The sequence below is a fragment of the Accipiter gentilis genome, chromosome 26, assembly GCF_929443795.1.
Source record: "Accipiter gentilis chromosome 26, bAccGen1.1, whole genome shotgun sequence".
In the NCBI taxonomy this organism is placed as follows: domain Eukaryota; kingdom Metazoa; phylum Chordata; class Aves; order Accipitriformes; family Accipitridae; genus Astur; species Astur gentilis.
Window position 1 is genome coordinate 17433250 of NC_064905.1, and position 12470 is coordinate 17445719.

The following is a 12470-nucleotide window of genomic DNA, read 5'->3' on the forward strand; positions in this document are numbered from 1 at the left end:
TACATCACTTGCTGCATAGATAACTTTTATGCTGAAGACTTACTCTGTGGCTTTACATGAATGAGTCCCTTTCATGCAGGGTTAAACATCGTTAGGGCTTATTTAAAGCAGTTAATAGTGCAAAGTATTTATGCCCATGATTGAATCCTTGATGTTTGCTGCTGTTCTCTTGGTTCAGTCCTTGGAATATTGTACTGTCTTTTATTAACTGTATCTATTAGATTTCTTGATACTCAGGTCAGTATTCACACCATACATTGCGCTCCACCCCCCTCCCCCCCCCCTCCCCCCCCCCTCCCCCAATCTCCTCTCTTAATGTTCACATTAGGTTTTGAGTGCTAGGGAACTTAGTGCTTGCTTTTCTACTGTTTTATTAATTTCTTTATTTTCTAAGGATTTCTGTGGGGAGAGTGATGCTCAGAGCCTATAAGTGTGGTTATTTGTACCTGCAATATTGTCTTGCCTCAGATTTTATTATGTTTGGTTTACTTAGCACAGATGCAGCAGTGAATAGCAACACGAGTCCTTCCCAGTCATCATCTATCAATGACATTTCATCCATGTCAACAGAGCAAACATTGGCCTCAGATACAGACAGCAGCCTCGATGCCTTGACAGGACCCCTTGAAGGATGTCGATGATCAGCCAGGATTGCAGACTTGATTTCGGAAAAGAACTCTTGCTTCCATTGGGCCTGAATTGCTTGTAAGTTAATGGAACCAAGTAGAAAAACTCCATGTTCTGCATGTTGTGCTAAAGTAATGCCTGTTTTTTTTTTTACTCAGTTGTTATGAAATTGCCTGCTTAATGTCGTAGAATGAAAGCAAATCAATGTCTAAAGAAAAAAAACCTTAGACACTATTATAGGCTTTTGTTTGTTTCAGCCTATTTCAGGTGAGCAGTTATAATAGACTTCTAGCCAATAACTCCTCTTAAGTGGGTTCATGAATCTTCAGTTCCAACTGGCAGGCTTCTGTGACACAATGGTTGTTTACATTTTAGTACAGTATTGCTCGTTAGTAGGTTTTTTGAATGTATAGTCTCTATGAAGTTTGTTTTAATGTGTGACTGTGGCAGTTTGCTTTATTTAATGACTGGAGTGTTGTATGTAAGTGTGAACTCACACATTGAACGCTCTCAGTACTATGTTTAAAGGGCAGTTATTCTTCCACATAGCACTCCCTTCTGTCTTCACTTTCCAACAATTCTGTATCTTCTTGTAGAAGAGATAAACATGAAGTTTAAAGAATACAGCCATTACTTTGTATTTCACCTATGTGTCTCTAACTTTTTCATTTTTTTAAATGTGGATGGAAGATACAGTGGCTAAATTAAATCTTAAGGAAGGATGAGTGACTTATCTGTGAAGCAATGCCTGTTTAGAAGGGGAGAGCGTGCTAAAATGTTCTGTATTTTCTAGCTTGTGATACTGGTCCTTTAACAGAAACAAACAGAAAAGGAAATTATATCTGTGATGCTCTTCATTCACTGCAAACTCTGATAAAAGGACAGATGATTTGGAGAGACTTGCAGCCTCAAAAAGAGCTGCATAAAGGTTTTCCTTTTTTTTATGGGTCCATTTTTTCTAGCGAGTAATTAAAGAAATAAAAATACAGTAGTTTTAAATCACTTGTAAATTAAGTATTTAGTTAACAGAGCTTAGCTCTATTCTCACCTTAGGAAAACCTATCCATTTGTATTGGGGGAGGAAAACATATTTAATACATATTTTCTAAATACGGTGTCAGAGAAGAGGAGGGGGTTATTTGCTGTTTCAATACAGGCTTATCAATATAGTTTTCAGAATCGGGTAATACAAACATTGCCTGTTACATTGCGCAATATGTTGAATGGAAAATGCATTTGTAGTAGAGTAGGGCTTAAATTGCTTTATACTACATGCTTGTGAATTTGTGCACATTCACTTTGGAGTGCACAGGTGTGAAGTTTTGCTAAAGGATCTTGTGTGTGCATGCGTGTGAGATTAAACTATATAACTATAAGAGTAATAGAGATGTACAAGATGAGGTAAAACACCACTTTCTTAAAGGCACTCTATTTAGCTGTTGATCCAGATACTCTTGACTTGAATATATAAATAGAACTTATAAAATATACTGGCCCAGCCAGCCACTGTATTACTGACATATTTCTCTTGTAAAAGAAAATTGTCTGTTGTTTCTGACCTTACGATTTGAAAAGCACCAATTTCTCTTTGTGCAGACGTTGTTCTTATATGAAAATTATACCCCTTCTTAATAGTTTAATTTGCTGTAGCAAAAAATATTAAGCTTTTACTGTCCCAGAAGGTTAAAAAAATTAAAAATTAACAAAATAGTTAATATGATTTTAACTTCAGAATTGTCATTTGGAATCTTGGATTTTTAAAATTCTGTTAAATTGAATTGCAGGATATTGGGGCTGGGGTTATTTCTTGTTGTTTGGTTTTAAACCTACAGATACCTTAGTTTATCCTTGGATACTGATGTTTTATATGTGAAATACTTTTAGTGCATTTTTGTCACTGGAAAAAACATTTTAAAATACCTGTTAACCATATAGCAGAACAGTACAGGTTGCTGTTCTTCTGCATTTTTTTTTCATCCTTATTATTTGTGTAAGTTAAAATTACTGAAGACACCTATTCAAAATGAACAGTAGTGATTCACTATGGAAGTAATGTACTGGAATTAATTTTTCATTATTTTTATCTTTTTCAATGGAAGTTGCCCTGTGCTATGTTCATTTTAACAGTTACTGCTTTAGAAGACAACACAAAAAATATGTTGGGGGTTTTTTCCATGTGTTTTGGGTATTTGCAGAGTTGAATTTTTTCTGTTGGTCTTGGGCTGCTCAGAGCATCATGGAGTTGGACCAGATGACCTCCAGGTCTCTTCCAACCTGAATTATTCTGTGATTCTAATTGTCTTTAATGTTTTTTAGCACAACTGCTCTATCTCCATGATTGGAACTAGTAACTGACCTTTTCCTAGTACATACTCTTAGCTTGAATATGTACTCTTGGGACAAAAAAATCCCCTGAAATTAACTGTGTTTATTTGTAAATCTTGTAGGAAAAGCTGTCTCATACCTTATTTTTTTTAATGTTGTCTTGCTATGGCATACATTGAAGCTTCAAAATTTTACAGAAATGTTACTGCCTTCTGAGCATGCTTGAAATGCCTGTGAATATTGTGGATTTTGATTCCAGTATAATCCAAAACCAAATTGCTAGTAACCTGAATGAACATGGATCTCAAGAAGGCACATAGGCAGATTATATTCAGAAAAACACGTGCAGAATAGATGCATGCTAAAGTTCCCATGCTATTTCAGTGTGCACATACAGACTATAAATGCACTGCATGCAGATTATATACATATAGTTGTATTCCTGACTGCAGATTAAGTTCAGTGCCATGTTTGTGAAATGGTCGTCAATGCTGTGAGAACCTCATCACTGATGGAAAACAAAATGCACATGTAACTTGATAGGGGTTTAAAAGTTTAGAGAGTTTTGTGTGCAATATAATCACTTTTATTCCTAATACTAAAATCATGTATGTAAAGCGATGCAATTGACCATTTTTTTGCACTTTGGCATTTATAAATATTTATATGTATTTAAAGATTAAGAATATGTGAGAGTGTGTATACATATATATATTGAGAAACCTGCTCAGTTTTGTAAACATGAATGTTACTTTTCTTTGAGAGACTTTGTATAGTGTTAACACTACTGCAGTATACATAAACAATTTATGAAATATGACTAAAAATAAGTGGTGGTCACCATAGATACAATCTGTAATCTTAACTGCTCACCTGAAAAAAAAAAAAAAGAGGGATCTATGGCTATCAATCAGATTATTTACCAGAAACATTATGTTAAATATATGAACACTGAGTAGCTGAATGGCATTGCAGAAATGGAGTATGTTTCAAACAGTTCATTTCATCTGTGCTCATATCATTTTTCCTCAAAAGAAACCCCACAAAACACCAAAAAACCAACCACCCTTAGAAAGAGAAGCTTGGCGTTTTTTGAAATTCTGGATAAGCAGCCTCTAAGTGTGCTTTGGGGAAATACTGTGATATGACAAGTCTAGGTTTTTTATTGAAAAAGGCAAGAAATGAATGTCAAAATTAAGGCTTTGTCTGCATGGATCACAAAAAATAAACTAGTCTAATGACTGGAAACGAGTGTTTGCAAACAGCCTTTGAAGTTTTGTAATGTTTTGGGTAAGGGTTTGCATTTCTTTGTCACAATAATGAAAATTAAACTCAACCTTAACTAGAAATTAACTAGTTGGTTGGTAAGTTTCAAAAACTGTTAGGAACCAGAGGGCTCTTGATGTTTTCTTTGTCTATTTTAAGTCCTAACAGAGCATACGTGTTTATTCAAAATTAATTAAAAAAAAAGTGATTCCATATGTTTAATTTTTTTTCCAAAAGGAAAGATCTTAAATACTAAATTGGTTTCCTTTTTAGATCTGACTGTATTTGGCTTATAATTTTAATTTTATGAATGAAGTAGGATCTAGACATTCAAAATACAGCTTACACACCCTGTCTCCAAGAACTGAGTGGATGACCCTTCTTTTGGCAGAAGTGCAGTCCTCTGGTTTGGTGTGTGCTGGAAGTTCACATGTTAAAGTGCAGACAAATCTTTACTGAACATAATGCCGTTTTGGAGTACGGGTTCAGTCTTGCAGCAATACAGTTTGTGTGGAGTGTTTCATTTGAATTGTGACACTTGAAATGAAAGTACTTTAGGCGTGGTGGGGGGTAAATGCTGAACAGCCTTTGTCTGTATGTTCTACTTATGTCATATGGATTCTATCAGGGCTTGATGCTAAACTTAGTGATACCATATACTGGGAACCAAATTCTTTCCTGGGTTGTGTATTGTGTAATTCCTGCTCAAAACTAGTTTTGATCCAGGGACACCTGCACCCAGATGCAGAATTTGGACTTGAGTTCCTATAGATGAATCTAGCGATTTCTTTGCTTTTCCAGAGTGTCTTTGATTATTTTTTTTAACATGTTGAAATATGACAGAAAAAGTGTATTCTGGCTCATTATTTTACATGTATTTTAGATTGTCTATTACAGGAGTGGTAGTGATGTTCTAAAAGCTTATTACACAACTTACCAAATCAGTTTTATTTTTTGCCCTCTCTACATGCTAAAAAAGTCTGGAACTAAACTAATGTTTTAAGTAAACCATCTTTTCTCATATTAGTGTTGGAGGAAAGTGGAGAGATAACCATTGTTTCTGTTTGTGTTCTATAAAATGACTATTTTTGTAGCTAAAATTTTAGTTGTTGGATTTCAGTCCCACAGTGTTGCTTTGTGGATATAAATTTACCCGGGTCCGCTATTTCAAACAGTATGTGTATAACAAGTCCAGTATAAAACTAAACCAATAAAATGCACTCTTCTGCAATTTGTTACTGAAAATATCACAAATTATTTTGGTCCAAGAATTCAAAACAAAATAGAGAAAATACATTTAACTAAGTTTTTATTCCTTGATGCTGCTTCTTATTTTTTGAAAAGGTGCTTGCAGTTTTGCACAAAAGAAATCAACTTTATTAATTGCTGGGTTTGAAGCACTTTAGGATTCTTCTTAATACAACCAGTATATGGTGTAAAAAGGAATGACATAAAATGTTTAATATGTTTAAATTTTGGTTGCAATCTTTGCTATTCTGATAGATTTGATCAGCCTGTTCCTTTAAATACAAACCTGTTTTCAGAGATTTTAAATTAGAATTTTTTTTTTTAATGGCTGAAATTTAACACTTAGTAAGAGATCATTTGAGAAACATCTTGTACTCAGATGCCTGTAGGGTGACTTGAATAGCAATGTGACTACCTAGCCATCTATTATATAAAGATCCAGCGATGTTTGTTCCTATAGCAAGGTCAGCTAGCTATGAGCATTAGGATTCTTTTTTTTAAACAAAAAACTTTTTATTAAGTTTTGGCTATGCATCATAAGGTAGTTGTATATGCTGTGGCAAGGTCAGAACATCTGCTTATTGGGAGTCCTCTGCAATAGATGCTCTATGAATACCACAGGAAGACAGTGTCCCTGCTCTAAAATATTAGTCTGAAACCCTGATACTTTCTAGGGTGTACTTAAGCAAGTACACATGTATTTGTTTCCCAGGCTGGGTCTGTACTTCAGCACACCATAGTTTCTTAGGATAACAAAAGCAGAGGAGAAAGTAATAGGGTAAGAACAACATTTTATGCTCACTACCTGCAACAGTAGTCATTTTTGTTACTGATAACAAAGCTAATTTAATACCCGTGAGCAAATGCTATTGTATTGTCTTCTAATGGGGAAAAACATTTTTGAGAAACCAAGTGTGTCACTAGCTTTTCTATGAATTCAGATGCTTAAATTGGTGCTAATTTTTTAAAAGAAAATGTAACAGATGGTTAGCAGTGTATTTGTCTGTTTTTGATACCTATATTTTCTTAAATGGTGGCAAGCCAAACTTTATAAAATTACTAATGTGCATTTTCAGCTTCATCAGATTCCCAGATTTTCCTGAAGTTAAAATGTTTAAAATTTCATGGTAGTTACAGCTTCTTTGGAGCTATTGCTTTCAGGTGTCTTATACACTAATAAAATGAACACAGTTAGGAAAGATAGCAATACATAACTATCCCTGTCTTTAAATTACATGACATGTTGGGTTCCCCAGGTGGTTTTAGCAGTTTAGTGTAATCAAGATACCTAATTAAGAGAAACCACAGATAAGCTGTGTGCAGTTAACTCAGTACAGTGAAGCCTTACCAGGTCATTAAGGTAATTTATAAAGATTATACGAATTTTCTTCTATTTTAAAGAGGGAATAACAAATAGAAATAACTAACTGTTTTCGTACAAATTCAAATGTTAATTCCAGAGAATATATTCTATAGTGTACTCCAGAACACATGCTATTAAGGAGTATAATAGGCTCCTTGAGTGATTTGTTATGAAATCCAGTTTTATCTAATGACTCAAAATAAACCCCCTCCAAAAATTAGTTCTTTCAGAGTTTCTTTTGAAATGCCTTTAGGTTTTAACTCTCTTCAGAATGCTTTGTATGTCTTGTTTTGGCCCTCTTTCCCACCTTCTGTTTACCAAATGTCACAAAAAGTAGCATCAAGCCCTATCACTTGTTACAGTGTTCTGATTTTATGGCCTTAATATTAGTTATAGTATGGTATATAATTTCAGAAGGAAGATGTGCTTTGAAGTCTAATTATACAGATATATGTGGCCTCTTCTGCCTATGAAATTAGGCTTTGATTGTCATATCTCATTTTTGATGCTTGTGCAATAGGAACATGTTCCTTTCAATGCAGTGGCTATTTTGTCTGATGCTGGACTTTGTTTTCAGGATGACTAGAAAGTTTTCTGGGTTTTGTTGTGTTGGTTTTGTTTTTGTTTTGCCTTTTTTATGGACAGTAGTCATGCTTCCTTGTTTTTTGGATTGATTTTCTTTAAGGAAACTAGAATTTCATAAGGAAAACTGTCAATAATTATTTCTGAAGTTCTAGTTAAAGCCTTGTTCTGAAGCTTTGGGGGTTTTTTCCTCCAAAAACCTTATCGTAAAACAGTACTGAAGCCACTGTAAAATTACAAATAAATATGTATACTTAAGAGATTTGAGCAGTTTGTCTTATTTACTGTAGCAATGTTTTCTTTTTCTTGATTCTTCCTGTGTTGAAGTAGAATGTTTTATGTAACTGAAATGATGTATGCTCTTAGTTATTGTAAAACATAAAGTTTCAGTTATCGCTTTAGCTTCCAGTTAACCAAAAAAGTAAGTGTTGGTATGAAAAATGAATGAAGAACAGCTTTAAGAGATTGGTTGGAGCTGCTTTCTTCTGCTCAGCTGGAACATTTGGGCACATTAACAGCACTTGGTTTTACTGCCAAGTGTATTCTGGGGTGGGTTTTTTTTTTGTTTGTTTGTTTGTTTTTTTTTAAATTGCAGAAGCTTGCCTGGTAATACTGACAGATCTGTATTTCCATCCATGTGCTTAAACAGTATCATAATCAGATTGTCAGACTTGCAAGTTTCAGATAAGCTACTGGCTATATATGTGTGTATATGTATGTGCATACATAAAAGGACTTCGGAAGAATTTTCTCTTCACCTTGCACCCAAACAGTGTTGTGTTTTGTTTTGTTCTTACTGAACAAGGCAGAGGTGCAGCTAGCTTGAAAAAATAGTTCCGTTGTACTTATTTTGAGGAAGAGGTTAAGTATTCTTGCAAAGAGAGTGATGAGGTTTCCAGGCACTTTGCAAAGCTGTCTGCTCTAACTCTGGGGAAGATGAAATAAAACTTAACTGCTACTTTATCTAGTTGCTTTTCATGGAGGTTTTCTAATATTAGATGAAGGATTGACATAGCTGCCTTTCTAGATATATGACTAGGGCTCTCGGCCACACTTTGGCACTGTAAAAGCTTCACCTATGACAGTCTGAAATAATTTTTACAGCAACATTGCTATTTCTTGTGTGGAGAACTTGAAGTTTTATCCCTTCTCTACAGGGCATTGCAACAGAGTATCTGGATAAAGCAGGGGTGCCCAGCAGATCCCAAAGCTCCCCTGTATTTGATGATAGTTGCCTCTTCAGCTACAGAGGAAGATCAAATTCATTAAATAGAGAACAAAAATCCAATGAAGCAGGACGATGATGTGCGTGCAGTACCTTCCTTGCCTTACGCCATACCTTTTCTTTATATCTCCTGCAAGTTCTTGAAGTTGGCAGGATGGTTCTAGATGGGTAAGGAGGGAGGGGAACTGATTAAACAAGACCCAAATAATTTTTGAGGAAAGTGGGACTTCAGAAGTTTTTTTCTTAGTAATGAGATCTCAGAAGATGGGAGGGGGAAGGGGGGGTGGTGGTGCATGGAATTCAAATTAAAGAAACTGCTCAGTTCACGATTACTTGGTGTGAAGGTAAGGCGGCAAAGAAACAAGTTACGGTTCAACGATGCGCTTGTGGAGACCAGGCAATGTATGGAAGGTGTTGGCCAGCGTGCACTTAGGAATAAAAGGGCCTGCAGCATTGCCCTGGGCATGGAATAGGGCAGGTTTGCTTCACTCCATGAGCCTTGTGGGATAAGACTGGGTTTTTTGATTCACTCGTATTTGATCTTAAAAGAAGCTGCTCCCTCGTCTCTGGGGAAGAAGAAAAACATCTGTGCAGTTTCTGCTTACACATCGTAAGCTGTTTTAGTGAGATACTGAGTTACCAAGTAGATGGGCACTCTTACATTTAGTCTGGCTGAAGAGCAAATAATGAAACACACGTTTTTCTCATATAAAGTATAATTTTAAATTCAGTACAGGTTTAAGTATACAGATGCCATTGTTCATGTTAAAATTCTTCTGCAGTGGGTTAAAAGAACAGGTTCTTTTCTTGATATTTAACTGTATATGTGTCATTAATGCTGGTATCAAAACAGTTAACACATTTCTCACGTGGAGAGAAGTAGCTCTGATGAGATGTGAGTGAGGGAGTCTACCAGTGACTGTCTTAAGAATAATGTGTTCTTATGGGAGTCCTGTACGGAGGCTAATTATAATCCAGAGGAGCAAATGGCTTTGGAAGAGACCTCTTCTCCATGAATGCATATCCCTTCAGTAAGAGGACAGGAACTGCACAACGGCTCTGGATCCCAGGCACAGGGCTATGTGAGAGTGCTGCTGGGAACTATAGGGAGGTGCAAGTGTGTTGTCTCATTTTTTTCTCTGTGTATGTCTTTACCTGAAACAGCTGCCTTTGGGATGCAGGTATGAGCTCAGCACTCTAAAGACCATGCAGTAATAGCTATGTGACTTCTGGGGTGGCTGGTAAAACGCACTCCAGCAAGCATGGCATCCCTTCAGTAAAAACACTTGGCCACTTAAGCATTTAGTGCATCAGTACAGGACTCGGGGCTAGCCAAAAACCCCCAGGGTGCTTCCCCAGCACACTGCATAGGCTGGCTTGGGAGTTGGTAGCGCAATGTGTCTGAAAGATTTTTCTAGTGGTAAGAGAAAGCATCCCTGGCACAGCAGGGTGGTGCAGAGCTCCTGGAGTTCAGGGATCCCGAAGTGTTTGTAGCAACCGCTCACTTTTGTAATTGACAGCCTAGTTTTTACTGTTGGGTTTCGTATTTCACCTCTGAAATGGGAGTACGTGCTGAAATCAGGATGTGGCCTTTCTCTCTCTTACAGTTTAGCTCAATTTGAAACTGAACAAGCTGTTTATTTCCATCTGTTAATTTCCCCGAAGGTTTCAAAAAACTCTTCCATTTCTTTTTGGAGCATTTCGTTTCTTCTCTCTGCATCTTCCTTTGCTCTCTCTGCATTTCGCATTTTCATCTCCACGAGATTGTACCGCTTACGCTGCTGTCCCAGTTTTGAATGCATACCCTTAATCTCTGACTGCAGCTCTCTGTTCCGCTGCTCCAGGCTGTTGGGAAGACAGGCATTGTAAATTACACGATTTTTTTTCCCCTTTCTTAATGACGCTATAGGCTTTTTAAAAGCTTTTAACATACATTCCCATAAATACAAGTATTGTCATCCCCAATACTTTTCCAATTTATGGTGTTACATATTAAAATAAAAGCTGCAATTTTTAGTTATCCCAATTTGCAATAAATATAAATAACCATATAGCCAAAGGAGTCAGCTTTGGGGTTGGGGTTTTTTTTGTAGTGGTATACTACAGTAGTCTAACAACAAATGGCAGTGCAACATATTTTAGGAAACACTGAGGTTTCTGCTTATATTGCAGTTCCCTTGAACTGCAAAAGAAAACATAAGCAGAATACAGCAAAGAGATTTAGAAAAAAAAGCTACAAACCTAGGAATACCTTCTTTTACTAAGAAGAAATTGATGAATACTTCAAGAAATTAAATGGATCTTCTTTTTCTTTACACAATGTTCAAGGCAAAGTGTAATTCAACATTACCCACTTGCTATCTGTTGCAATGATGCATGTTGAGGTATTCTATGATTTAATCAAGTAGTTAATTTGCACAATATACTTGTAACTTATAACTAATGAACAATATTGTATTTAAAGTGTTCATTCCTTTTAACTACACAATAGAAAAACTACTATTTGGAAAGCAGAGCCTGGAAATGTTTTTGCCTTTTTTTTTTTTCTTGATAACAAGCTATGGCTAAATCTCTATTAAATTTCTAATCTGAGAAATTGGGAAAATACTTATGAACACTTTCATCTGAGTTGTTAAAATTCATGACTTGCAATTTGTAAAGAATAATGACTTACTGCTAACGCTGCCAAGAAGCCTGCACGTTTTTCCCTAGAGAAAAGCTTAATATTGGATTAAGGCAAAAAAAAAAAATAAAATACACAATAGACCAGAGGCTTTTCAAGAGCTCTGCGCAACCCTGCAAAACATCTTAGAGATTCTCTGGAGTTTCTCAAGGACCCACATGAAAATAAATTCCAATAACTCTGAATAATTGCTAACCTAATCCTGTAATGCTGGATCCTGGGTGACATTCACAGTGGTATGTGGAGGCACTGACTGCAGCAGCATCCATAGACCTCGCTCGCAGATGAGGGTCCTGCAGTAGTTGTACACAGTAGGAAGTGATGCATTCCCTGAAGCCTCATAGTTTTTCAAAACCCATTACCTTGCAATTTTAGATTCGTACTCGGCCTTCTGTCTGGACATCAGCATCTTCAGATTTGCCAGGTGGTGCTGCGGGGAGGTTGGGTTTGCTGGCAAGTCGCCGGAGGAAGCAAAGCTGTCACCGTTGTCCACTGGGACGTGTCCGGTGGTTTCCTGATCCCGCAAAACATGACTTACAGCTGTGTCGGTTTCTTGGGAGTCTTCTGGGTGGGCAAGTCTTGTCAAGTATCTTGAAGGAGGATTTTCCTCAAACATCGTTTAGCAGCGGGAGCCTGCTGAGCGTGCCTGGCCAGCACCACCCGTGCCCTCCGGGCGTTGTTGAAGACTCAATGCCTTTTCTGTTTTAGAGGAGACCTTGTTTTCGCGTCTGTCTGGGCTCTGCCTTGTCACAGGCTGTGAGAATTTTCTTCCTCCCCACAGCTGTTTGAAGCTTTTCAAATACTTGGAAATAGTCCATTTTGTTGGAGCCTGGATCTTATTTCAGGCTTTTTGTACACAGCGGGTTGAGGTCTTGAGCTGCTGCGCCTGTCTGTTGCCCGCTCGCCTTTAGCGTCATGGTTGGCTTATTCTCATCTCCAGGATCAACTACTGCTTTCCTACCCTCGGTCTGTTTGGTGTAGTTTGTCTGACATCTGTAGGTGGCCCGTTTGACAGCTGCGCACCCTTGACTGGTTTCATTCCTGGGCTGGGAAGGTGAATTCTGCAGCACTAGCCCGGTCCCGGGGCTGCACAGAGGGAGCAGGGTGCCCGCTTTGCTTGTGTTCCCTGTCACAGGCATTGGAAAAGAAAC

General features: G+C 37.1%; 2 protein-coding genes across 8 annotated transcripts in view; one reads left to right on the forward strand and one right to left on the reverse strand.

Annotated features, from left to right (window-relative positions):
• The window catches only part of MAPK9 (mitogen-activated protein kinase 9), a 31152-nt gene extending 23479 nt beyond the window's left edge, over positions 1–7673 (forward strand). For 5 of the 7 annotated variants that reach the window (XM_049829247.1, XM_049829246.1, XM_049829245.1 and 2 more), the window contains one exon: positions 469–7673. In XM_049829247.1, the coding sequence (XP_049685204.1) occupies positions 469–641 (173 nt within the window). In that variant the 3' untranslated portion in view covers positions 642–7673. The remainder of the gene's footprint in view (positions 1–468) is intronic. The other 2 variants (XM_049829249.1, XM_049829248.1) reach the window with 2 other exon arrangements.
• A 2098-nt stretch (positions 7674–9771) lies between these two features.
• On the reverse strand, positions 9772–12007 carry LOC126051000 (rho GTPase-activating protein 24-like). The gene is made up of 2 exons (XM_049829609.1): positions 11682–12007; positions 9772–10481 (listed from the first exon to the last, which is right to left on the reverse strand). The coding sequence occupies exons 1-2, from the start codon at positions 11933–11935 to the stop codon at positions 10274–10276; spliced, it is 462 nt and encodes a 153-aa protein (XP_049685566.1). The 5' UTR covers positions 11936–12007; the 3' UTR covers positions 9772–10273.
• Positions 12008–12470: the final 463 nt, after the last annotated feature.

Excerpts from the sequence above, each read along its gene's own strand:
- LOC126051000 (XM_049829609.1), bottom strand. The coding sequence starts at position 11,935 with ATGTTTGAGGAAAATCCTCCTTCAAGATACTTGACAAGACTTGCCCAC. Across the intron at positions 10,482-11,681 it reads TACGAATCTAAAATTGCAAG|CCTGGAGCAGCGGAACAGAG; the intron begins GTAATGGGTTTT and ends TCTTCCCAACAG.